The sequence below is a fragment of the Melospiza georgiana genome, chromosome 7, assembly GCF_028018845.1.
Source record: "Melospiza georgiana isolate bMelGeo1 chromosome 7, bMelGeo1.pri, whole genome shotgun sequence".
In the NCBI taxonomy this organism is placed as follows: domain Eukaryota; kingdom Metazoa; phylum Chordata; class Aves; order Passeriformes; family Passerellidae; genus Melospiza; species Melospiza georgiana.
Window position 1 is genome coordinate 26,833,419 of NC_080436.1, and position 23,267 is coordinate 26,856,685.

Genomic DNA, 23,267 nt, shown 5'->3' on the forward strand with positions numbered 1-23,267 from the left:
GTTTACATAGAAAAAGAAACTTGTATCTGCACTGATGGGTTGCTATGGTATTGCTGATGATTATTGTAGAGCAAGGTTTTAATAGTGCACCAGAGCTGCATCTGTTAGTGGCTCTGAATTTCTACTCCCTCTGGCAAACTGCCTAGAAATAGCTATTGCTTACAAATATTTTTGGCCCACTGGTCATCAGACCTACCTCTGGGCACCACCTGCACTACAAAAAAATAGTTTCTGTGGATGTCAATCTATTCATCTCCATTTGTGCAAGAAAGGTACTCTATATAGATTTGCATTAAGGCACCTTTATCCACCCCTTTAAATCCTTCATATCAAAGAAATTTGGCAATTTTCGTCATTGATGCATTGCCACTTTGTGCTTTCTTAATTTATTTCTTTGTTACACTCTGCCATTGCCTGTAATGTACTCTGGAAATTCTTCAGGATGGTGTGGTTTTGGCTTTGCTTATCAAACAGTGATGTCTCCTTGTAATAAAAATACAAGATGGTAAGCAGTAATGGAGGTGTCTCACACAGACACTCCTGGGTTGGGACTCTTCTCAAAAGGCACATTCCACTCTTTCTTTAAAATACTAAAAATTTGCTGAGTTTTGCCAGTAATGAGATCTGAAGGTCTGCAGCTGTTTTATGGGCTGCACCAGGTGAGCTCCCTGTTTCACTGAAATTGCAGATTCTCTGAGTGTTTACATGTTGGTTTTTTAAAATGGGGTCTGTGTTTCAGACCATTTTATTGCAAACAAACAGAAATCTAACAATAAGTAAACTGAGAAGAAACCGAGTGCAGGTGGGGTTATACAACCCTTAGTTCCTATGCTGGGACTACTGCCACCTCCAGAAATTCCTCAGAAGGAAAGCAGGTACTGTTCTGGTGATATACTTAAAGGATAAATCTAATGAAGCTTTTTCAAGTGGCTAGAAACAATATGTCCTACAATGATTTTCATGGAAAAAGGGTAACAGGGCAAAATAATGGAGAATTCCATTTATGGAAATTGGAAAAAGGTACCCTTAGAGAAAGCTACTACCAGTTGCAAAACTGTAACCTTTACAGCATAATGTATCTAAGTTTATCTCCCTATCATATTAACAGCAGCAGATGCTTTACCTTAACCATGTATGACTTCAAACTAAAATCAAAAAATCAACCATACTGATAGCTGTGAGCAGGAGTTTCTAGGAAGGGTGCACATATTCCCTCCAGTAATCTAGAAATTACGGTGTTTATATAATTTTAAAAATCTGTGCAACTGTCTCTCTCCAAGCATCTTTAGATAGATACCAAAGAAATGATGTAGCTACATTTCATAGAAATGTAGGAAGGAGAACTTCAGAGGTTCCTTGATGATGTTCTCAAACCTGTTCTTGCAAAGCTCAGTGATGGCAAGTATGTAACATCCTGCAATGTCTTGGCTGCCTGAAATGTGAGGTACCAAGGCTACCTGGAAAAGTAATCAAGAAATCTGGAGCTGCAAAATAAGACCATCATCTTCTTTCTTCTCTCTCTTACATGCACCCTTTCAACAAATGATGTCCACATCTGTAGGGTGTTGTCATGGTCGTGGTAGCCATCCTTCCTAGATGAAATAAGTCTCTCAACCTTTCTTATTTAGTTTTTAAAAACCTCCTCATTTCTTGTTCCTGTTGCTCTTCTCTGGACCCTTTCAAGTATGATGAAGTCCATTTCAAACATGTGATTTTAGCTTAAACCAGCATGTACCTTAACAGATTTTATTCATGTAAAATTTACTGCTGTATCCATAAAGACTGATGTGCCTGTCTAACTTCAGAGTTGTTTAAGTGGAGTTATCAGTGTCCAAAATAAGCAGGCACACAGAGCTTAAACAGAATACAACCTCAAAAATCTAAGTGAAGATAAATAAGGAAAACAAAAGGTAATAATTTTGATGCTTATTAGATTTACTTTTCCAGCAGTTTATTCATAATTCTGTTCTAGAAATTTGGATCTTCCTTAAGACTTTCCTCTGTCCTCAAATTTTATGTAAGTGGCTGACTCACTTAAAAACCAAGATAGTCTCTTCCACATCATTTCAGAAGCTAATCAACATTTTACAGATAATCACTAACACCTTTGGAATGATACAGAAATACATACAAAAATAACACAAATACTTTTTAAACCATACAGATTTCTACAGAAGTTGACACAAGCTGCAGATCCTGTCCAAAAGATAAATCATTCTGCAATACAAGTAACACCTCTGAACATTGTAATTTACAGGAATTCTTTTGTGCAAGGTTATTGCGTAAGACCACTGCTACTTATATGTGGATGCACAAATGTTTTTCATATATGTTACAGGATAATGAACAGTTCTAAGAGAACTTCTTGCAGAAAGTACCCGATTTTCTAACACAGGGGAATGAATTAATGCCACCAAAAAAAAAAAAAAAAAAAAATAGGCCTAATCCTGTTTTTTTTAAAAAGTAGGAGAAAGATGGGGTGAGCTTTTCACCAAACTAATGGGTGAAAGAGGCAAAACCTGGACTTTGGCAGCATGTATAATGGGTAAATTTATCTGATTTGAATTATACAAAATAATAGGTTCGTTCTATTCAAGTCTCATCCCAGACCCACCCCCCTTTTCCAGCCCTAGGGGAGGGAGCGTTAAATAATGGTCTGTGTAAACTGATGCTCATGCAGTAAGAGTTTGGAGAAGTGCTGCTTGTACAAGTTAAAGCAGGCACCGAAGAAAGAGCAACCAAATAAAAAGCAGCTGCAGCAGCAAAGTGGACCCTTCTGAAATTAAAAGACATGTCTTTCCTCACCAGAGTTTTGACGATGAAATGCAAGCAGACACTTGAATGCGAGAGGACTTCTATTTACCAGGCGCTTTTTGCCAGCAGCAGCAGCAGCAGCAGGTTTCCCGGGCAGCCGCGGCCGGGCAGCAGCAGCAGCCAGCCGCGGGAGGTGCGGGCTGGCCGGCGGGCAGCGAACAAAGGCGAGGGGCGCGCAGCGGAGCTGCTGGAGCCCCCCCCGCGCCGCCGGGCCAGCGTGAAGAGCCTGCACGAAATGCCCGGACCCAACACCCTCTACAACCTCTACGAGTTCTTCTGGAAGGACGGCTTCGGCCGCATCCATGAAATCCAGGTACAGCTCCCTCGGGTACTTAGAGCGTTAATCACGCCAGGGTTGCTTAAACCTTTCCTTTCCTCCCCTGGCAAAGCGCCGGTGAATCGCCGGGCGAGCAGCGCCGCAGCCGGGCACCGCCGCGCCGCCTTCCCGCAGGGGAGAGCCGGGTTTCGGGGATCCCCCGCTCCAGTTCCCGCAGCCCCGGAGGCTCCGCAGTTTTGTTTCGCGGGGATCCCACGATCCCGGTGCCCCGGCGCCCGCCAGCGCTCCCCGCGCATCTTTGTGCGCGTTTTGAACCGCTGGGGAGGTGCCTCAAAGAAGGAAAAAAAAAATCCACTTTTTTTTCTTTTTTCTTTTTTTACTGAGCTGTTTCACAAGCCTGCAGAGGGCTTATTTTTGGCGGGCAGGGCTGGGAAACGTGGGCTTCCCCGGACTCTGAGACCGCAGCACCCACCCGTGCACGAGGCTGTGCCGGCACCCGGAGCCGCCCCGGCCGCTGCCCTTCCCTCAGCCCGGCCCCGCCGTGCTCAGAGACCATTTTGTCTCTCCTGCCCCGGCCTCCTCTTACATAAATACACTCTGCCTATCGCGGTGCCCTGAGAGACCCGTAAATGCGCCGCCGTCAGCGCTGGCCGGCCCCCAGCGGCCGTCCCGGCCTTGTGGCGGGAGGCGGGCGGTTCGAACGCGCCGGGGGGGCGAGGGACAGGCCCGGAGCGGTGGCGGCTGGCGCGGCCGGCCCTGCCGCCCCCTGCCCGGCCGCCACATTGGCGCGGGGGAGGGGAGCGGTGGCGGGAAGCGGGGCGGGATGGCGGCGGGAGGGGAGGGGAGGGGAGGGGAGGACGGAGGGCGGGCCGAGAGCGGCTCCTGTCACCTGGCGTGTGGCGGTGCTGCAGCGGGGGGAGGCGGCCAAGCGAACCAGGGGCCGGGTGGGGCTTGAGCAGCGTCCTCCGGTCCGGGCAGCTCCGCTGCTGTGGAGCCGCGGCGGGTCCCCTCCTTGGGGCGCACCTGGTGAGGGCGGGCGAGGCGCGATGTCCCTGAGGGAGCTGGGGAACGGGGATCTCTGTGCGGCGCCTCGGGGATGCTGGCATGGGCAGCACTCTTACCGTAAGGCTGTCGCTATCCAGAGATGAATTCTTTTGGTTGCTTGGCCAAACATGTGGGTTTCATTCCTGAAAAGTCACAGTGCATCTCCTGGGGCCCTTTCCCCGCGTAATCCAAGCGATTCTAAAGGAAGCGCTTTGTGTATAAGGGAGTAAAGCTGCGTGTTTCACTCTTCTGCAGCTGTGGATCCATAAGCTTTGTGCCGGCTGTACATATCTTGTTGGGAATACTTCAAACGGGGCATTTATTATTTTGCTTGTTTTAGTGACCTTTCCCAAATCGCTAGGAAGAAATTCACAGTCAGAAATTCACAAACCCCAAGAGGTTTGCTGTCTGAAAATTACTGAAATTTCAGGAAAAAAGAAGAGAGAGAAAGGAAAATTAAAATAGAAAAGGGAAAGTAAAGAAAACCGAACTTTAAATGGTATGAGAACCAAAAGTTGAAAGTTAAGATTTTCAAAGGGCCTGAAAACACCAGGAAGAGGCAGGAGACAGAAAAATAAAGCATCACATAAGCTGCTTAGTTTTGTCCAGCTTTCTTATATTTACCATTTAGATTTTTAGGAAGAAATGTTAGGATGTATGCGGTATTCCATGGCAGCCAAACTAGATTGCTAATGATGAATTGCTCAGCTTAATTGCTTACTAACCAAGACATGCACATGTAAGGTGAAGACAACTAAAGCTCTTTGTTTCATTCTGTTTATTTTTTTCCTCTAACTCTGTGGTGGTGTACAGAATTTAAGAGGTACTCATCATAGTTTCATAACACTAAAAAAGATGCTACCATTGGTTTCAAGTTCTTTCACTGCCAAAACAGTGAAAATTATTCAAAATATTAAAAAGAATATTAGACATCCTAAATAGTATATCCTTTTCACTACCACTAGCTGATATGGTGAATATCTCTTCTTTAGTGAATACTATTCCTAGAAAGTGAGGAAGGATAAGGAGAAGTTGCAATATAATTCTAGTTGTTATTCTGCCTAGAGTCTCAAGAATCACAGGATGCCCTGTTTGCCTACACGTAGAATGCAAGCAGGCATTAAATTTAACAGTCTGTTAAATTTAACAATACAGTGAACATCAGGAATGAATTAATCCCAAACCCTCTGGTAACCAGCACAGCTACTTAAACGATGTCCTTTGGTGCGCACATATATGCAGAAGGGGTGGGGAAGCCGAGAGCCTTTTCACAAAGGAGGTTCTGTTCTCAGTAACATGATTCCAGCTAGTCCTGGCCAAAGTAGTAATGCCTACAGCAATTATGACAAAGGGAAAGTATTTTTAATTTGATGGGGTTGGATCTCTTTTGTCTCATCAGTGCTATGCAGGGATAAAGAAAAGAAAGGTGAGGAGGGTGGGATTTGGATGCTGGCAGTTTGAATTTATGGTGTGTGAAAGAACGACTGGTGTGAGAGTGGTATGTGAGGCACTAGAGAGGAACATTTTCAAGGTTTGGAACAAAGGAAGTAAAAACCCATGTTGTGATAGAAAATATTGAAATAGAAATCCTGGGCATTTTTTTTAATACCTGAAGTTGATAGAATGGTGTTCAGTCTATTGAAAGAAAGGGATGTCCAAATACTTTGTTTCTGTCATTTCTGGTTTAAAACTAGTATTTAATTTATTTGATTGGATGGCTCGTCACTTGATTTATTTTCTGCTGAAGTTTGTTTTCCCATGTAAACCTCACCATCATCGAAAAAATAAACTGCTCCCTAAATACCAAAATTTGTTGAACCTGTTTTTCTGTGACTGGTGGCCTGTATTCCCCTCACTCCACTGATTTTTTCCTTGCCACACTCTTTTTCCAACTCATGCTTTCCTTTCAAGACACCTACTCTCAAAGTTATTATCTCCAAGTTCAGTATCCCTAAAGCATTTCTAAGGCAAGAGATGCTTTGGATTTTAGGAGAGGTTGTTCATACATTGCTCTATCTGTGGTGTTGGTTAGGAGCAGACCACACAAAATGACAACTGAGTTCCTGCTGTAGCATTTCCCTCATCAGGGTGACTAATACATGTGTCTCATATGAATCTAGATGCTGATTTTTGAAAATGGTAAGAATATTTAGAGCTTCAACTGAAGTTGTCCATTGTGTTCCAAAAGTAGTTAAGAGGTGACTGGCAGAGACCACAATTGCACAACTCATGTTTTATTTGGAAACTAGACAAAAAGAATTATATTTTTTTAAGCGTACTTGGTATCATATTTTGAAGAGTGATTCATGTGTCTTTAACTTATTGTTGGCAATTAAACAATTCATCTCTGTAACTAAGATTGAATAAAATATATTTCAAATAAATTAATCTTGGGTCAATGCTAGATTTTCACAAGTGCAGTTGGTGTCAACCATCTTTGGCTTATAATCAGCATAACTCTGTGTGCAGATGTCTTTGGATTAGAAAATAGGTAATGTGTCAAAGTTAAACTTTGGTCAGTTTAACTTGTCTTAATACTTTAACCAGAAATAAAGGCTTTAAAATTGATTTTCACAGCCTTAATAATATCTTTCCAATAACTACTTTGCAGTTTTGGGGAAATTTTTTCCCCTCTGAAATGAGGATGTACCTCAACTCCAAGTGAATTTGTAAGAGTTGAGAATTTCACTTCATGACCATGTCAGAATGAAATTTATTTGAAATAATCAGTAAGATTTCACAGGACAGTGATAGTGCAATCTTACTGGAAAACCGTTTGGGTTGCTTTTGTATATTTGTTTTAATATATATACACAGCTTAATATTTTCCAATCCTCTTTATTAATTTCCAATCCTCTTATTTGCCTCCAGCCTGAATCATATGATTTGTGGATCAACCACTTAATAAACCCCCCTTGAAGAATAAGATCCCACCTTTTCCTTTTGCAGAATTAGCATATGTCTCTCTCAAATTTACTGCTGACCAGTCTCTTCCAAAATGCAATTTTTCACTAGGCTGTTGTGCTGTCATTATTCTTGGTTAGGTGTGAGAAACGTAGGCATAGCTTCTTTATAAGCAATTAAATGGTAGAGTAAGTAGTTATTCACAAAAGATATCTTTGTATTATACTGGTAATTTAACCCTATATGCTTCCATGTTTTTCATTTTTGCAGACATTCTTTCTAACCTGTTTGATCTGAGGGGATGTGTTTTTAAGTCCTTTCATCTCCTCAGTGTTTGGTTTCACTCACACTCTGTGCCTTAGAGCTTTGGGTCTTTCCAGTCAGGGTCCTGAACTGTGTGACCTCTCTGTTTTCCTTGTGAATATTTCACAGTAATGCTTACATGCTTCTCCTGACATTTCAAACAGTTCCTTGTCTGGAAGGCTGGGGATCAAATCCGAGATGTGAGCGAGTTTGTGTATAACAAATTGTCAGTTTCCTTTTGTCATAGCTTTCCTTAGTAATACTTGGCTTCTGTTTCTCTTTGTTGGTGATGCTGTAGCAAAAACACACTCAGGAATATGGAAAGATCTTCAAGTCTCACTTTGGTCCCCAGTTTGTTGTGTCCATTGCAGATCGAGACATGGTTGCTCAAGTGCTCCGAGCAGAAGGCAGAGCACCACAAAGAGCCAACATGGAATCCTGGCAGGAGTACAGAGATTTACGGGGCAGAGCCACGGGGCTCATTTCTGCGTAAGTGCTGTCAGCCCTTCACTTCCCCTGTTTTCTAGTGATTTTCTGAAGGACTGTATAGGTCATCTGGGAAATCAGGCTTTTCTCTGGGTCTAGTGTGGTGAATGCTGTGAATTTGTCCTGCTGTGAAGTTTCAAAGGGATGGCAGTGATGTGTAATTGAGTGTGCAGTAAGCTGCTTTGCACGAAGACATTCTTTGGGAGTGTGCATCAGCTGGAGTTTGAGCTGAGTCACTTACCTGCAAGCAGTTTTATAGAACAGAGCTTACTAGCTTTGGCACTGCACTGCATGAATGTGGGCTCATTGCATCAGTTCTAGACTGTTCTATCTAGCAGGCAGTGTGCTGTGTGGAATTGTTGGCTCAGATTGGTTTTAGCTTTATTGTTCTCTGAAGTGCCCCCTCAGTAGACTAATGTAAAGAATGGTCAATTCACAGTGTAGTGCATCCCCAGACAGATATTTTTGAGTCTGGCTGGTTGCAGAGGAGCTATCTGTCTGTACAGCTTGCATAACCTGGCAGCGCGTGTGGGTGTGGTTAATTGCCACTGGGAACTACTCACAGTCCCCACTGACATAGGATGTTTATTTAGAGGGAAATTAATTTCCTGAGTCATGGACAGTCTGTTATTCATGGTAGCAAAAGTCTTATGTATTGCACTGCAGACTCAAATCTTAAGCTGCAGTTGAGACTCAAACTAACAGTTCCTTGATACTTAGTGGAAAGAGATCTTAAACCAGGAGACTCAGGAGATAACTGTTAAAGAGACCAAATTCTTCTGCTGGATGATAAGTTTCTGTGCCTTGCAATGGCATTGCTCCAGGTAAAAAAAGTAATGGGAAATATAACAATTTAAAGTAAACACATAAAAGATAATTGCCCATTTTCATAAGAATTTGAAAGGTATCCCTGGAACTACTGTTCCCAAATACTCTGCTCATACAGAGCATGTAGATACTAGAATTCAGATTTTTAGTCTTCAGCCTCAAGGTTTCCATGCATAGCTCAGCTAAAGCAGAATCTGTAGCTGTAAGTTGTTTCTCTCTAGGTAGCTCTGCTCTCTTATTACTTTGTAGGTTTAGAACTGGGATAGCTGAAAGTGATGTATCAGTAACAGAATTTATGGTACCAGCCCAAGTTGTTGATTTATCAGATGTGAATATGAGACCTTTATTTGGTAATTAAGTACTATTTCTCTGTAAAAGCAGTTTTGCAGACTACCCATTCAAATGTTTATTTAAAGTAATTTTAATAGCATATTTTACTAATTTCTTGCATTAGCTACTACTAACAGACTAACATAGGGACACTCATAAAATTCAGATCACTGAGTGGGCAAATTCTGCCACTCAACCCAGAGACTGACATGTTGCCACACTGAAATTTAATGACGATGTGCAATAAATACAGAATAACATGGTAGGAGCATAATACAAAATATACATTATCATAATTTCCACTTTACCGTTTGGTTTCATTTGACATGAAAAATTGCAGACAGTTTGGTTGTGGAGCTCTTACCCAGCTGATGATTGTTAAGGAAAACCATGTATTGACATTATCAATAATTTCTTCTAGGGAGGGGGAGCAGTGGCTAAAAATGAGAAGTGTACTGAGGCAAAAAATTCTGAAACCCAAAGATGTGGCTGTATACTCTGAAGGAGTCAATGAAGTTATCACAGACTTAATTAAAAGAATCCACACCCTCAGAAGCCAAGAGGAGGATGGGGAAACAGTGACCAATGTTAACAACCTTTTCTTCAAGTACTCAATGGAAGGTAAGCCCAGGCAGGATCTGTAAAGAAAATAAATGTAAAGCAGTGTGGTTGTGGTTAGGAATTTCTGTCAAATGACTGTGCCCCGATGTGATTAATCTGAAAAAGGAAGTTTGACATTCTGCATTTGTGTGTCTTCCTAGTCAGTGCAGTGGGTATGAGTAGAATTCCTTAATAGAGTCATTCTATTAAAGAGCAATTCCCATGGAAATGCTGGTGTACAGGTAAAATGCTCAATCAAGGTCTTGAACAGTTTCAGTACTCTGTATTTCTGTATTAGTTTCTCAAGAGTAAGGGTGCTGACTTTCTAACAGGTGACTTCTAAGACATGTTAATTTCACAATTTACCAGCCAAATTCCAATGAGGAATCCCCATGTGATGTATCTAAATTCAGTTCGTAGTTTAATGTGGGAAAAAATACTGCTTTTCCCTGCATACAGATGCCAACTATGGGATTGCTATGCTTTCCTTAAGATCATCTGCCACTGGCTACCATTAATGAGGGAATGCTGAATGAAACCCTGGCCTGAGCCTGTATGGCATTTCCTGTGTTCTTATAGAAATCTCATGTTTTTTATACATATTTTATGTATTTCTTTAACTGGCTGCATACAACCCCATCTTGTTCTATGTAATGCCCTTTAAAAACATTGGTACTCTTTGCTGACAGGCAACTGAGTAATTTGGGATTTGAAGAATATCCAGATTGCTCACTTTGTGTCAAATTACTGACTGCCTGCTTGGTCTGTTTCACATTAATAGTGTCTAAAACCAGCATTTAACTACCAGTTTATGGAATTTCAAACTGTGAGCTTACAGATTCACTGTAACTGATGGGTTGGTTTAAATTCTTCACATTCTTTTACTTTTTCATTTATAACTTGCGCCTGGCACACATTTATTTCCTATAGGACTTGCTGTTTATTTAACTTACTCTGTAACTGTTCAGAGAACCAATACATAAGGTTTCTTTGAAGGGACCATGTGAGCAGTGAGAGGATGTATAAGAGCTAGCAGTTTCTGAAAGAGGCACAAAAGAAAAAAAAGATGCAAAAAAAATCTTCCCAGGCAGGAAAATTAGGAAAGGAGGAGTGAGTTAAAAATAATCGTATTTTAAAATTATTTTTGTCAGTAAAGATAATGTCTAGAGATGCCTGCAGAACTGCAGAAAAAGATCTGTGAAAATTACAGCAAGTCAGAACAAGAGACAGTCAACATTGCCACTTGCAACAGTGTCACATTTGCTTTTTTTAGGGCTGGGTGGAGAATAGTGTGTGCAGTAAAAGCACTGTCTGGAGTGCAGGCTTTTTATCCATTTACACAGACCAGACTCATTATTTATTTGCTACCAGCTGATGACAGACACAGCCAGTGGTAGAAACTCCTCCATTGTCAGCAGTTATCAGGAATGTCTTTGGACTCGTGTGTCCCTGAGTGTTCACAGGCCAGCAGGGCAGGCTCAGGATTCACAGTGCAGTGCAAAGCACAGCAAACAGGCTGGAGGCTGCTCTGCTTCTGGTGGAATTCCTGGCTGTCTTCTCATGCTGAGCATTACTGACATAGCAACTACTCTCTTGCTGCAATGTTTAGCTGGGCTCTTTTACTGTGCTTTGAATTTCTGTTTTATCTGTTCCCCAACTGAAGTAGTAATAATATTAATAAATTTATTGTAAAGTAGTTCCATTTAATGCTAGTTAATTCCTTAAATTATTAATATATATTCATGTATGTTTACAGACAATTCTTTCATTTTTTTTATGTGCAGGTGTGGCCACTATTCTGTACGAATGCCGGCTGGGCTGCCTGGAAAACAACATCCCACAGCAGACTGTTGAATATATTGAGGCTCTGGAATTGATGTTTAGCATGTTTAAGACCACTATGTATGCAGGTGCTATTCCCAAATGGCTTCGTCCACTTATTCCAAAACCCTGGAGAGAGTTCTGCAGATCCTGGGATGGACTCTTCAAATTTAGTAAGATTTAGTAGTAGAAAAGTTCAGCTGTATTTCTGCAGGTTCTGGGTGTGTTTGAACGGGACAAGCTGCATTTCTCTTCTAAAATTATAAGAAGACATTGTGGCAGAAGTAAGTTTCATGTTAAATGCAGACTGGCCAGGGGAACTGTTTTAAAAAATATTCAACTGAAAGCAAACTTTACCAGTACCTTTCAAAACTCCCTATGTTATACTGCTCTTTATTTATCTTCATCTGTTTCAGCACACACTTGTCATTCCAGGTCCAAGTGCTTTGCCAAGGTTTTATCTTAAGCCACTTCAATTTTAATGAGGGTACTTTTGTTGACTTCAGCAAAATTTTAATTAAGCACCCTGACATAATCACCACTAAAACTGACTAGAAAGTTAATAAACTAGACTCTGAATATTAATTAAACATTTTGTAAAATTTATTTGTATGTATACAAGTGTATAAGTTGACATTGAAGTACACTGATATACTACAATATGGGGGTTTTTTTCCTAAATAGAACATTCCAGTCTACTTTATAAATCAGTTTTCATGTAAGTAGGAAGGAGTTGTCTTTGCAATTTTATTTTTCTAATGTTCTTGGGTGTTAAAAAATCTTGAACCCCTTTTCTCTCTCAAATATTAGAAAGCTGCATGCATTTTCATTTTTTGTAAGCTCGTTCTGTGAGCCATTATCTTTTGGAGGAGTTTTTCTCTTCTTAAATCCCTTGCTCGACCAAAGATGCTCTTTGCAGTCATTAGAGTGTACATGGAGCTGTGGGTGAAATTGCTCAGCGTGTCATTCACTCAAGTTTTTGTATTTTTATCACTTGATGGTCCTCATCTTTCTCTTCAAAGTAATTAATTTCTGTGGCTTTGACCTTCTGGTTGCTGCTAGCATCTTGCAGCAGCCTCTGTGCTGAGCTGCAGCATGCCCTGCAGACCCCACCACTTCTTGCAGAGTCACCAGAGACAGGCCAGGTGGGTGTAAACCTTGGCTTTGATCTTCCCTCAAGAAAGGGCACTGAAGTCTCTTATGTCCTTTCTTTGGGCTCAGCATTCTCATGCTGTGAGCTATCAAAGTTCCTGTCAGCTCAATCTTTCCTTGCCATGAGTACCCAAGGACCTCCATCATCACTTTAGGATTTTTCTTTAAGAAAAAAGAATTTTTTTTTTCCCCTGGATGTGCAGCCTAGCATGAGAAATGTGATTACTGAATGGAAGCAGCACAAAAATAAAAATGGAGGCTTAACAATTTTTTTGAATCTCAAAGGTCAAATCCATGTTGACAACAAACTGAAGGCTATTCAGTCTCAGCTGGACCAAGGAGAAGTAGTGAATGGTGGGCTACTTACACACCTCCTAGTGAGTAAGGAACTTACTTTGGAAGAGATCTATGCCAACATGACTGAGATGCTTCTGGCAGGAGTGGACACAGTAAGCTTTTACCATTTTTCTTGTGCATAGTTGTTTTTGTACACAGGGATCACTGGCAGCTCTCTTCAGGGGGGTTACATTGCTCATAAGGATGTAATTTTAACACATTTAGGCCATGAGGCCTTTAAAGTGATACAGAATGCTTCCTGTAGTGTGTAATCTCTCCACTGGAATGAAATCAGTGTTCTGATCTAGCTGTGGTCTACAGGAACTCATTACTTGGGAGTCTGTCCCACAGTTTATTAAACAGATAAAATAGCAATTGTCTTTACATTCAGCTTGTATTTCATACATTTTCTTTTACAAGTTTGCTTATCAGGTTGGTGTTTGTGCTACTTTAGGTGGAGCACAATAGAAAGGTTAGCTGAAAGTTAGGGTGAAAAAAATTGATCAGTAAATTCATATGTAGAGTTTGGTAAAGGATTTCCATGTATGGCTAATTAAATCAACTGGGACACACACTATGGATCAGATACCTGCTTTCTGCTGGAATCCATTACTGGGGGGATGTTAGGCCAGCAATGATGTGGATAAGGCACCAGTTCACTCTGCCCCTGCTTGTGCTGACAACACAGAGTCAGGCTGAGGCAGAGGGCTGTGGTAGAGGCTCAGGGTCAGTGGGCCTGGTGTATCCACTATGTTAACACCTAGGAATGTGTTTCAAGTGTCTCTCATCCTTTATTCTTCTGATTTGCCTTACATTTGAAGAAACATTAATGTCATGTGTGTCTCTTCCCCTCTCATTCCTAGCATATGAAATCAGTGTAGCTCAGTACTGACTGCAGCATGACCATTGGAAAAATAAGGAAAAAAAAAGATGAGTTATTGCATGTAAAATGTATACATAATTATTTAGAATATCGGTGAACACTTCTACTATATATGATTGTTACTGAACAAATTTTTTTAAAGAAATTACATTAATTTGATAAAGAAGTGGACTTAAATAGTCTTATAGTAAAAAGGTTAAAGTAAGTAAAAAAGTAAAATGGTCTTAAAGAAAAGAAAAACTCTCTGGATAATTGAATTCAGATTTTTTTGGCTTAAGAAAGTTTGTAAGGTTTCTAAAGAAAACCAGAAAACCCCAGCAGCAATCACTTTTGAATTCCAAAATAAGGAACATATGTAAAACTTCTTTATGTGCTGAATATTACTCCATTGGTTAAATGTCCCAAGGGCTTAATAATTTGCAGAGGTTTTTGATCTTGTTTCTTAAGTAAAACACAGTTGTTAATCCCATTCATTTTCTAATCTTTCACACCATTAATTTTCCATTTTTAGTGTGTGACATTTTTCATTAAACTAAAAGGACAATATTCATGCCAACAAGAATTTCCCTTTCCATTTGACTCAGCTTTCTCAGCTGGCAACAGTCTTTTTCTGAGAGGACTATACTTCTGACTTCCTCATTTTCAAGCACAAAACAAAAATGGAAGGAATCTTTTTTCTTCTTCTGCTGTCAATTCAGATCTCATTTTATCATAGAAACTGAAAGAGATTTTAAGGATTATAAAAGCTTTCAGTAGAATTGTGAGGCAGTTGTTGGCTGCAAAGCATTTTGTCTGTTCCTGGAACAGTCCTAATTTTTGAGAAGTTATGAAGGAACTGGGAACCTGGGAAGGAACACTGTTTAACCAGAGAAGTTCTGCACAATTTCCAGCTGTTCTGAGTGGAATACAACTGGGTTGCATTGCAGAAGGCACAGCCATTCCATATTGCAAGAAAATCAAGAAAAGCTTATGAGAGTTGTTCTTCAAGCATTATACCCCTGTTTGAAGACAAGACATAAAAGGTCACCATCATGATGAATTTGCATTCTAAATTGATCTTAAACTTAAGACCAAAATAAGACATTTCCACAAACTGATTTTTTATCCAGCTGTGGTGAAAAAAGATTAGATTATGGCCTTCTTTAAATCTCTTGTGCTCGAAGTTGAACCGTGTCCTGCCTCGTGTTCTGTTTCTTCTTCACACAAAATATTTTTAAATGATAGTGGTGGAGCATTGCTTACCAAAAGGATAAAGTATAATCTTAGCAATGGTGATATCAATTCTGTTGTGTGAATGCGATGGGAGGGACCCCCATATGCTTAAAAGGGGTTGGAAATGTTCTGAGAAGAATTTTCTTATCTTGTTTCCTGTGAATTGTTTTTGTTGGAAGGAAAGGTGAAATGCATATTGAAAACTAAGAGCTAACTTAATCCATTGCTGTTTGGAGTGCTCATGTTTCAATATTGCTCACATAGTTGGGTTTGCATTTGGTTTGTCTGTTGCTTTTTATATTTCACTGGGAAAATATCAGCAGGGATTGTTTTGATATGTGGTGGACTTTTAGATGAGAAAGGGATGAAGGAGGGGATGGCAACGTCTGGCAACCACCCATTGAATCCAGATGGGAATCATTGCCAGCCTGTTTTCTAACTTTAAACATATAAAACACATAGTTGAAAGCTGATTGTTTTTCGTGGCTTGAAATTATTATTAATGTAATCTTGTTGTGGTTGATGATTGTGGTTTTTCCTTAGACTTCTTTTACTTTGTCCTGGGCCATATACTTGTTGGCAAAGCACCCAGAGGTGCAGCAACGTGTTTATGAGGAAATAGTCAATAAACTGAGAAAAGATCAAGTTCCAGTGGCTCATGATGTCCCAAAATTGCCTTTGATTAGAGCTGTCCTGAAAGAAACATTGAGGTAAGTAGCAGACAACTAAAAGATTTAATTCCATGTTATTCTAGCAGAGAATGACTCCATTTTAGCATTTGTAGTTTATTGTTGCTAGTGCAATTTGCTGCTTCTACTTTTATTTATTTCAGCAGTATTGTGTCCAAGGATGCTCAAGCAATGAATAAGATAGATTACATAATGTTTAATGTTTTTCAGTATGGTAGAAGTGGTAGCATAAACCTAGGACATGTCTGTTAAAGTAGAGAATAGAAAGCTTGATTTTTCCCTTTAATCTGTATGATAAAATGTAACAACCTCTTCCCCCACACTGGTACTTCGCAGTCCCACTTCAACAATTTCAAGCTTTTTGATTTAAATTAAAGGCATGTGACATACTTTTTAAAAAAATATGTTTATACTAAATGTTCATCATGAGGTGAGGGAAGTAAGAGGATTTTAGAGAAGGCATCAATAAGACTTTTTCAGCTTTAGCAGTAGTGCTAAAATGTCTCAAGCTTGACCACCTACCTTCATGCTTGCACATGTATAAAGCAAATAAATGTATAGACCAAATAGCTCAACATTCAGTTACTAATAAATAACTTTTCTCAGATGATGGTTATATTCTTACAGATGATTCAAGGTCTTTGAAGCTCCAAGGTGTTCTGTACTCCTGAAAAACATTTTTGGTGTGATTGAATATGGCATTCATCCTGCATATTTGGGAATGCAAATTGGAATCTTAACATTTTAAAAATTGTATTAGTTATTACTTTTGAACTTCAGATAAATATTTCTCACTAGGTTATATCCAGTATTGCCAGGAAATGGAAGAGTGACCCAAAAAGACTTGATCATTGGAGGATACTTGATACCTAAAGGGGTAGGTTCTGTTGCAGTTCTCTGCAGAGAACAGTTTAATTTTTGCAAATGAAATATGATCTGCTCCAACATATATATACTTCATTGATTTTAAAAGATTTCACCATGCTAGAATATTAAGAGGAAAGTATTTCAGTAATACCCATTTATATGCCACAAATAGATTTTATGATTGACTTGCTGCTGTTGTTTTGGTTTTGTTTTTTTTTTTGGATCCTCACCTGCAAATGAAATTTATCATCCTGACTTCTTCTTAATATTCTTGATGGTGGAGTCTATTAATAACATATCTGTGTAATGATACAATTCAATTTAAAAAACCATGGATTTCATTATTCTTGCAGTTTTCCAATTCTTTGTCTGTTAATTCTCTTTGTGGAAAGTTTCTCCCTTTTCTCATAGCAACTTTATGAAACAATTCCCAATTCTTGTGACTTGCTCCCATCTCCTTCCCCATTGCATGTTCTCTAACATATCCAGCAACATTGAAAATAATTTGAAGATTATTTCCTTTGACATACTGAGTAAGGGATTTGATATTTGAGGTTTCCTTTTGTCTTCAGAATTACTCAAAGTTGCTTAATTTTTATTACCTCTTATTGCAGAAATTTCAGTAATTGCAAATGATTTTAAATTTTGTTATGTGCATTGGAGGTAGCTAAATATAAATATCATTTATTTCCTCAGACCCAGCTAGCACTTTGTCATTATGCCACTTCATACAGTGAAGAAAATTTCTCAGTGGCAAATGAGTTCCGACCTGAGCGCTGGCTGAGGAAAGACAACTGGGACAGAGTAGACAACTTTGGCTCCATCCCCTTTGGTTATGGCATCAGAAGTTGTATAGGAAAAAGAATTGCAGAGCTGGAAATCCATCTTGCACTCATTCAGGTTAGAACTATATGACAGCACTACAAGAAAAAAGTGAATTGGTATTAATTTTTTTTTATGTATGCTATTTCTGGGTAACCTACAGTGCTCAAAACCTTTGTTTTGGAGTTTTGTCTAATGTACTCAAGCTGCAGAGACTTAAAAAATTGAAAATAATCATGCTTGAAATGTAGCATAGTACCTAAACTACATTGCAGATGGTATGGTACACAGGATATAAAACTAAAGGTAAGTTTGGTAAGGAAATATATAGATTTGGTACAGAAGGCTTTTGTAAGCAAATAAAAAAATCTTTCTTAATGTGTATTAGAATGGTTACCTGCTCAATTTCTGTGTTTAATTTAGAAGAATTCAGAACTTACAAAGATGGAAAATAGATTTTATATCCTTATACTGATGGCAGACAGAATTTTTCTATGTTCTGGGCTTTTCTGTCTCTTCTAGTTCTTTCTTCTAACTCATTCTCATTTTAGATATACATAATTTATAGCTATATAAATAGTACATATTGAGATATATTGTTTTTGATTGGTTCATATCATAAAGAAAATGTTCCCAACAGCTGCTACATTTTTTTGTCATTTACAAGACAGCCTACAGCTCAAATAATGAGTACAGGTTGTGCAATCAAATAGTGAAGATTTGACAACTATTTATAGTTACTTAACTATAAAAATATTTAGATCAATTTTATATATTCAAAGGAAAGCTTGATTGAATTTTTCTTTGAATTTCCTTCAGTAAACTTTGAGAGCAATCTCTGAACAATTAGTGCCTGTCCTGCAGAGCTGAGAGTGAGAGAGCTCCCAGGGGGCTTGGTAAAACAAACACACTTCCATCTTTTGTAAAAGGAGGCTCGAGGAAGCAATGGAGAACCTGCTTTGTTTTCTGGAAATAAACTAGAGCAAAACAGCACACAACCTATTTACAAACACAGAGATGATACTTCAGTGAGTTAAAATTAGAAACACATGGAGCTCATCAAAGAGAAATTGTTTCAGACCAATCTAATTTCTTTCTTTGACTTGATCACTTACCTCATGTGGGAGCATGAACTAAGTCATGTACTCTGACTTCAGTAAGTATTTTCACACGTCCTGTATGTTTTTGCTCTCAATTAAATTAATAAAATTTGTTCCAGATGGAAGTGCCCACAAAATGCATGCACAGTTGGTTGGAAAAAGGAAATAGCTGGAGGCAGTAGCTATAGAATAATTGCTGTTGAACTGGGAAAGCATTTAATTAAAATTCACTAAAAGTCTGTCCTGCGTTTGATTTAGGCTGTTATTTTCATTAACAGTGTAAGTGATGGATTAGAGAATACTTTTTCAGTTTGCATGGGATACCAAGCTGATGTGAATTAATTTAAAATAAGGGGACATAAATATGGTATTTTGAAGAAAAATGAGAAATGTGCTAGAAGCAATACAAAATTATTCATTAATGACAGTTACAAGTTAGTGCCCTTGAGAATAAATAAATGCACAAATACAAATTTATGAACAACTGTCTGAGTAATATTAGTACCATAGGAGCAGACTGGAGTGATATAGTAAAAAATCATTCAATTCTGGCAAGGCAATGTGATTTTAGATAATATTAGCAGCATTAGCAAGCATTTTGTATATCAGAAAGAGGAGCTAAATTGCTCAGACTTGCCAAACACTGATGAAGTCTCACTTAGCAGCAATAAACAGCCATCCCCATGCACTGCATTTTAAGGACAATATGGCCAAATTCAAGGAAATTTGGAAGACAAAGATAATAACAAGAGGGATTTTAAAAAGAGTAAAATTAAATAAAAGCTTTGTCAACCATCTGACACTGAAAAATGTAGTTATGTGTAGGAAAATAATGCATTGGTTATCCGTCATACTAGGAGAAGGAATAAAGAAAATTATTTAATTTATAGAAAAAAGTGTTTGAGATTTATTATTAGGAAAAGTTGAGGATGTTGCAGTATTTTCCTCTTGAAAGTGTAAAAGTAGAGAGCTGAAGTATTCTTCATTCAGAAAAATGAGTCTGATGGGATTGGGATTTCTACAGCTTTCTTAATAATTTCACATATTGATTGATATTAAAGGAAGTGAAATCAAAAACACATAGAGTGGAACCTCACAAAGTTTGGAGGAGACCTTAGTTTCTTCGATAGTTCAGACTGTTTCATCTGGTTCTGGGGGATTTCTTCAGAAAGGACTTGCTCAGTCCTCCCTCCATCAGAGGAGGAAGATTTTGAATTATAATCTTTACACCTTCTTTTTCTTTTCCAGGATGGGAATCATAGCACTTAAACTGCCAAACTGGCAACACAAATTTTGCTTGTGACAGTCGCTTATGTTCTCTTGTTTAAAGGCTACTCCTCATTGGTAATTTTGCAGTTTTTCTAATACTTGTCCTGCTTATGTTCACAGCTACTTCAGAATTTTGAAATCAAAATTTCTCCCAAAACTGAACCAGTTCATGCCAAAACTCATGGACTTCTGACTCCTGGAAACTCCATCAATGTCAGATTTTCTGACAGGAAGTGAAACTCAAACATTTTGGAAGTACTTATACAATTTTCATGGAAACAGGTTTGCATTTTGTGGAAGTTTAAAACATGCTTGTTCTCTGGTTTGTAGCTATTTGACAGTATCATGAAGTATTATGTTCTGCCTTGGTTCTTGCAGTACATAAGAGCAATTACCTCTCCTCCTAACAGTTAATTACACATGAAAATACATACCAAAAACATTCCTACTTGCACTGGGAATCTCCTTTTATCTGGGAGAATTCCTTGTAAGAACAGCACATGCTTTGAAAAAAGCCAACCAGAAGTAGATTCAGACATGTCAGTATCACTCAGTGGTTTTGTCACGCTGCTACTCAGTGCATTTGAGAGCAAGGGGATTATTATGTAATATGTGGAAATTAGCTGCATGTATAAGTTTATATTTTCCTGTTTCTTGTCCTCCAGTGTTTTTTAAAGTTTCCAATTAACAATAAAATTTTGAGGTAATTTTTAAATATGTAAAAACATTTACTCTGCATGTATTAAAAAAAAACCCAGTAATATGAAAATTAAGGATAGAAAAAATACATCTTATGTCAAGTTGTTTAGACTTGAAATACAGAACATATACAAATTTATCTAAACATAATCCCCATAAAATGTTTTTATACGGTTTTTTAAAAATAAAATCTTAAAAATGAAAGTTTAAATGTCACATTGGAGAGTTTGAAGCCAGGCATTGTTCTCATCACCAAAGCACAAGCCACTTTCATTGTTCTAGCTAATATGCCAAACCCAAATGTAAATATTAAAAGAAAGTAGTTGTTACATTTTTATCATTCAATTAAAATACTGCTTTTGACTTTATTCTATTCTTCAACAGTAAGAACTGGAAACAGTAAATTTTACTGTTCTTCACCAGTAAAGAACTGGAATCTTCCCATTTTAACTTGCTGAACCCATAGGCAAATACAGAATTCTGTTGGATGGAAATGTGACTACTGAAGTATTCAGAGAAGTTTGTTTACTCTCTGGTGCCTAACAGAAAGAGTGGACACCTGGAAGTTTGGGTTTGGTCTTTTGGGGGTCATTTTTTTGGTTGCTTTTTTTTTTTATTATGATTACTTTTCCTGTGACACCCAACAGAAAACTCTTCCTTTCATGGTACTTTGGATAACTTTGGTATCACTGCACTAACCTTACATTCCCATTTTTGAGAGAAACCTTGTACCCTATGTCCACATTATGCCTTGAACAATGTTCAAACCTGCATATCCTACTATGGTACATATGTAATTATATATAGTTAATTGTTTACATGTCAGGCTCTGACTGTTTTTTGGGAGGTAGTTTACATACAATCATAAATATTTCAGCTAAATAAACTAAGGAAAAGTTTTGCAACTTGTTTTTTAAAATGACAAAAATTTTCTTTGGTTGTCTAGCCTTTGGAAGTCAAAGACAGGTTAGAAATTTAAAACCTCTGTAATTTTAATGGTGTACATGAAATTTCACATTGCCACCTAGCTACTACAGTTGCACTGTTAAAGTATTTTAATTTCTTTTAGTGGTGCCTTTTCAAGGTTTAGACAAAAGAGAACCAAAATCTCCTTTGTGTGGATCTCCTATACAAAATAACAGTAAACAAAATTGATCTGATCTAGTAGAGGATTAAATGCCTACATAAGGACTTTAAAAATATTATTCTTGTGTTGAGCATGTATGTGTACTGTAAGAAAACCAGGTATTCTCTTGGGAGTATTTTCCTTGAACAAGCCTGCCTTCTGATTTTTCCAAGGCTCCCAATTATTCCATCTTTTTTTTCCCCCCATTGTTATTTTCAATTGTCTCCATCTTAAATCAAATGAAGAAATTTGTATTTGCCAGAACCAGCTGACATCCCAAAGGAGATGTTTTGCAAAATCTGTTTAAAAGTCTATGGACTGAGTATTTGACTCCATAACTCTGCCTGGTTTTGTTGACTTGGAGACAAGGAGCTCCTGCCTTGAATCCAAATTTGGATGCCATATGGTGCCTTCCTTTTGCTTTGCCACAGCATCATTAGAAACACCAGCCACTGGTATGTTGCCGTACATTTGCTGCTTGGTGTGAGTCCCTAAGTAAAATGTCAGTGCAGAAGATGGAAGAGACATTCTAAAATGCTTTTTGTAGCATTTGAATCTTTTAATGAAAACAGCCAGTATTTTGTTCTAATAGAGCACCTATCCATGTAAGTTGTCTTTTATACGTAATAAAATATTTATACAGAATTTACAAGGCTTTGTTCTTATTTTAATTACTATTTATATTGGCATTTTTCTTTAGCAGCCTCAAGTCTTTAAGTTGTTGTATTGAACTGAAAGATTGACTACTCCATGGAAAGGTAATAGTTCAGCTAGAAAAGAGGGGCATTCTTACAAGAATTTAAGATGTGTAATGACTTGGCAAAAGGGGAGATAACATTATCTTAAGGGTACTGTCATTGTGGAGGAAAGGTACTGGCAAAGTTGTCCAAGAAATACCCAAGGACTGACTCTAATGTTAATGTTTTGATTAACTGCTTAATACACAGATGAGTATTAAAGAAGATAAAGAGTATTAAAGATATAAAGAAAAAAGGCAAAAAGTGTGAAAATCAAACCAAAACAACATAAACAACCCAGAATGTAATAGAAATGGGCTGGAACTTAATAGCAAAATATATCTATGTGGGAAATAAAAATAATTTATTTGAGGAGCTCACCACTTGAAAATGTAATATGTGGAGGAAGGCTTAGATAATCACAGGTGACTAGAAAGTGCAAGTATGTGAGAATAATGAGAAATACAGCCTACAATGTAGGAGATGCAATCTGACCTATTCTTCCCCAACTTCTGTCAGAGGTACTTCTAACTGCTGTAATACAGTGTGCTTCACTGTTCAAGAAGGGTGGGGTTTGATTTGGGCAGATGAGGACGCACTGAGATTATCAGGTTCATAGTTTCTGTGAGTGGAGAAAGGGTTATGCTATAATGGTTTGTGCTCTGCCTCCCTGTGGTTTGCTGGCAGATCAAGCCCTGGCACATCTGGAAGCTATGTAACCATGGGGTTTGGAGAACTTGTTTTGTTGGACACAAAACTGCTGAGTTGATTTTGCTCTTTCCAGTTGGATTAGATAACAGGTAGTGGAAACATGGATATCTGCAAGAGATTAAATTTATCCTCAAAAAGTTCATGTAATTAGTTCTAGAAAAGTGAATATTGTAAGAGGACATAATCTCTTCAAATACTTTCAGGTTAAGCTCTTTACTCCTTAAGGCAAAGGACAATGCCTGTTCAAAACAGGTATC

General features: G+C 38.4%; 1 protein-coding gene across 2 annotated transcripts; it reads left to right on the forward strand.

The window, feature by feature from the left end:
• The first annotated feature begins 2,691 nt into the window (after window positions 1–2,691).
• On the forward strand, window positions 2,692–22,159 carry LOC131085905 (cytochrome P450 27C1). 2 transcript variants are annotated; one of them, XM_058028460.1, is made up of 9 exons: window positions 2,692–3,127; window positions 7,641–7,831; window positions 9,408–9,607; window positions 11,371–11,580; window positions 12,845–13,008; window positions 15,534–15,700; window positions 16,478–16,556; window positions 17,243–17,446; window positions 19,858–22,159. In XM_058028460.1, exons 1-9 carry the CDS (start codon window positions 2,792–2,794, stop codon window positions 19,972–19,974), a joined length of 1,668 nt encoding a protein of 555 aa, XP_057884443.1. In that variant the 5' UTR covers window positions 2,692–2,791; the 3' UTR covers window positions 19,975–22,159. The 2 variants fall into 2 exon arrangements, with proteins under 2 accessions (XP_057884443.1, XP_057884444.1); XM_058028461.1 differs by having other exon boundaries at window positions 3,047–3,127; window positions 7,714–7,831.
• The last annotated feature ends 1,108 nt before the right edge of the window (window positions 22,160–23,267 follow it).

Coding starts and splice junctions, on each gene's coding strand:
- LOC131085905 (XM_058028460.1), top strand. CDS start 2,792: ATGTCTTTCCTCACCAGAGTTTTGACGATGAAATGCAAGCAGACACTT. Junction 3,128..7,640: donor GCCGCATCCATGAAATCCAG/GTACAGCTCCCT, acceptor GTGATGCTGTAG/CAAAAACACACTCAGGAATA. Junction 13,009..15,533: donor TTCTGGCAGGAGTGGACACA/GTAAGCTTTTAC, acceptor GTTTTTCCTTAG/ACTTCTTTTACTTTGTCCTG.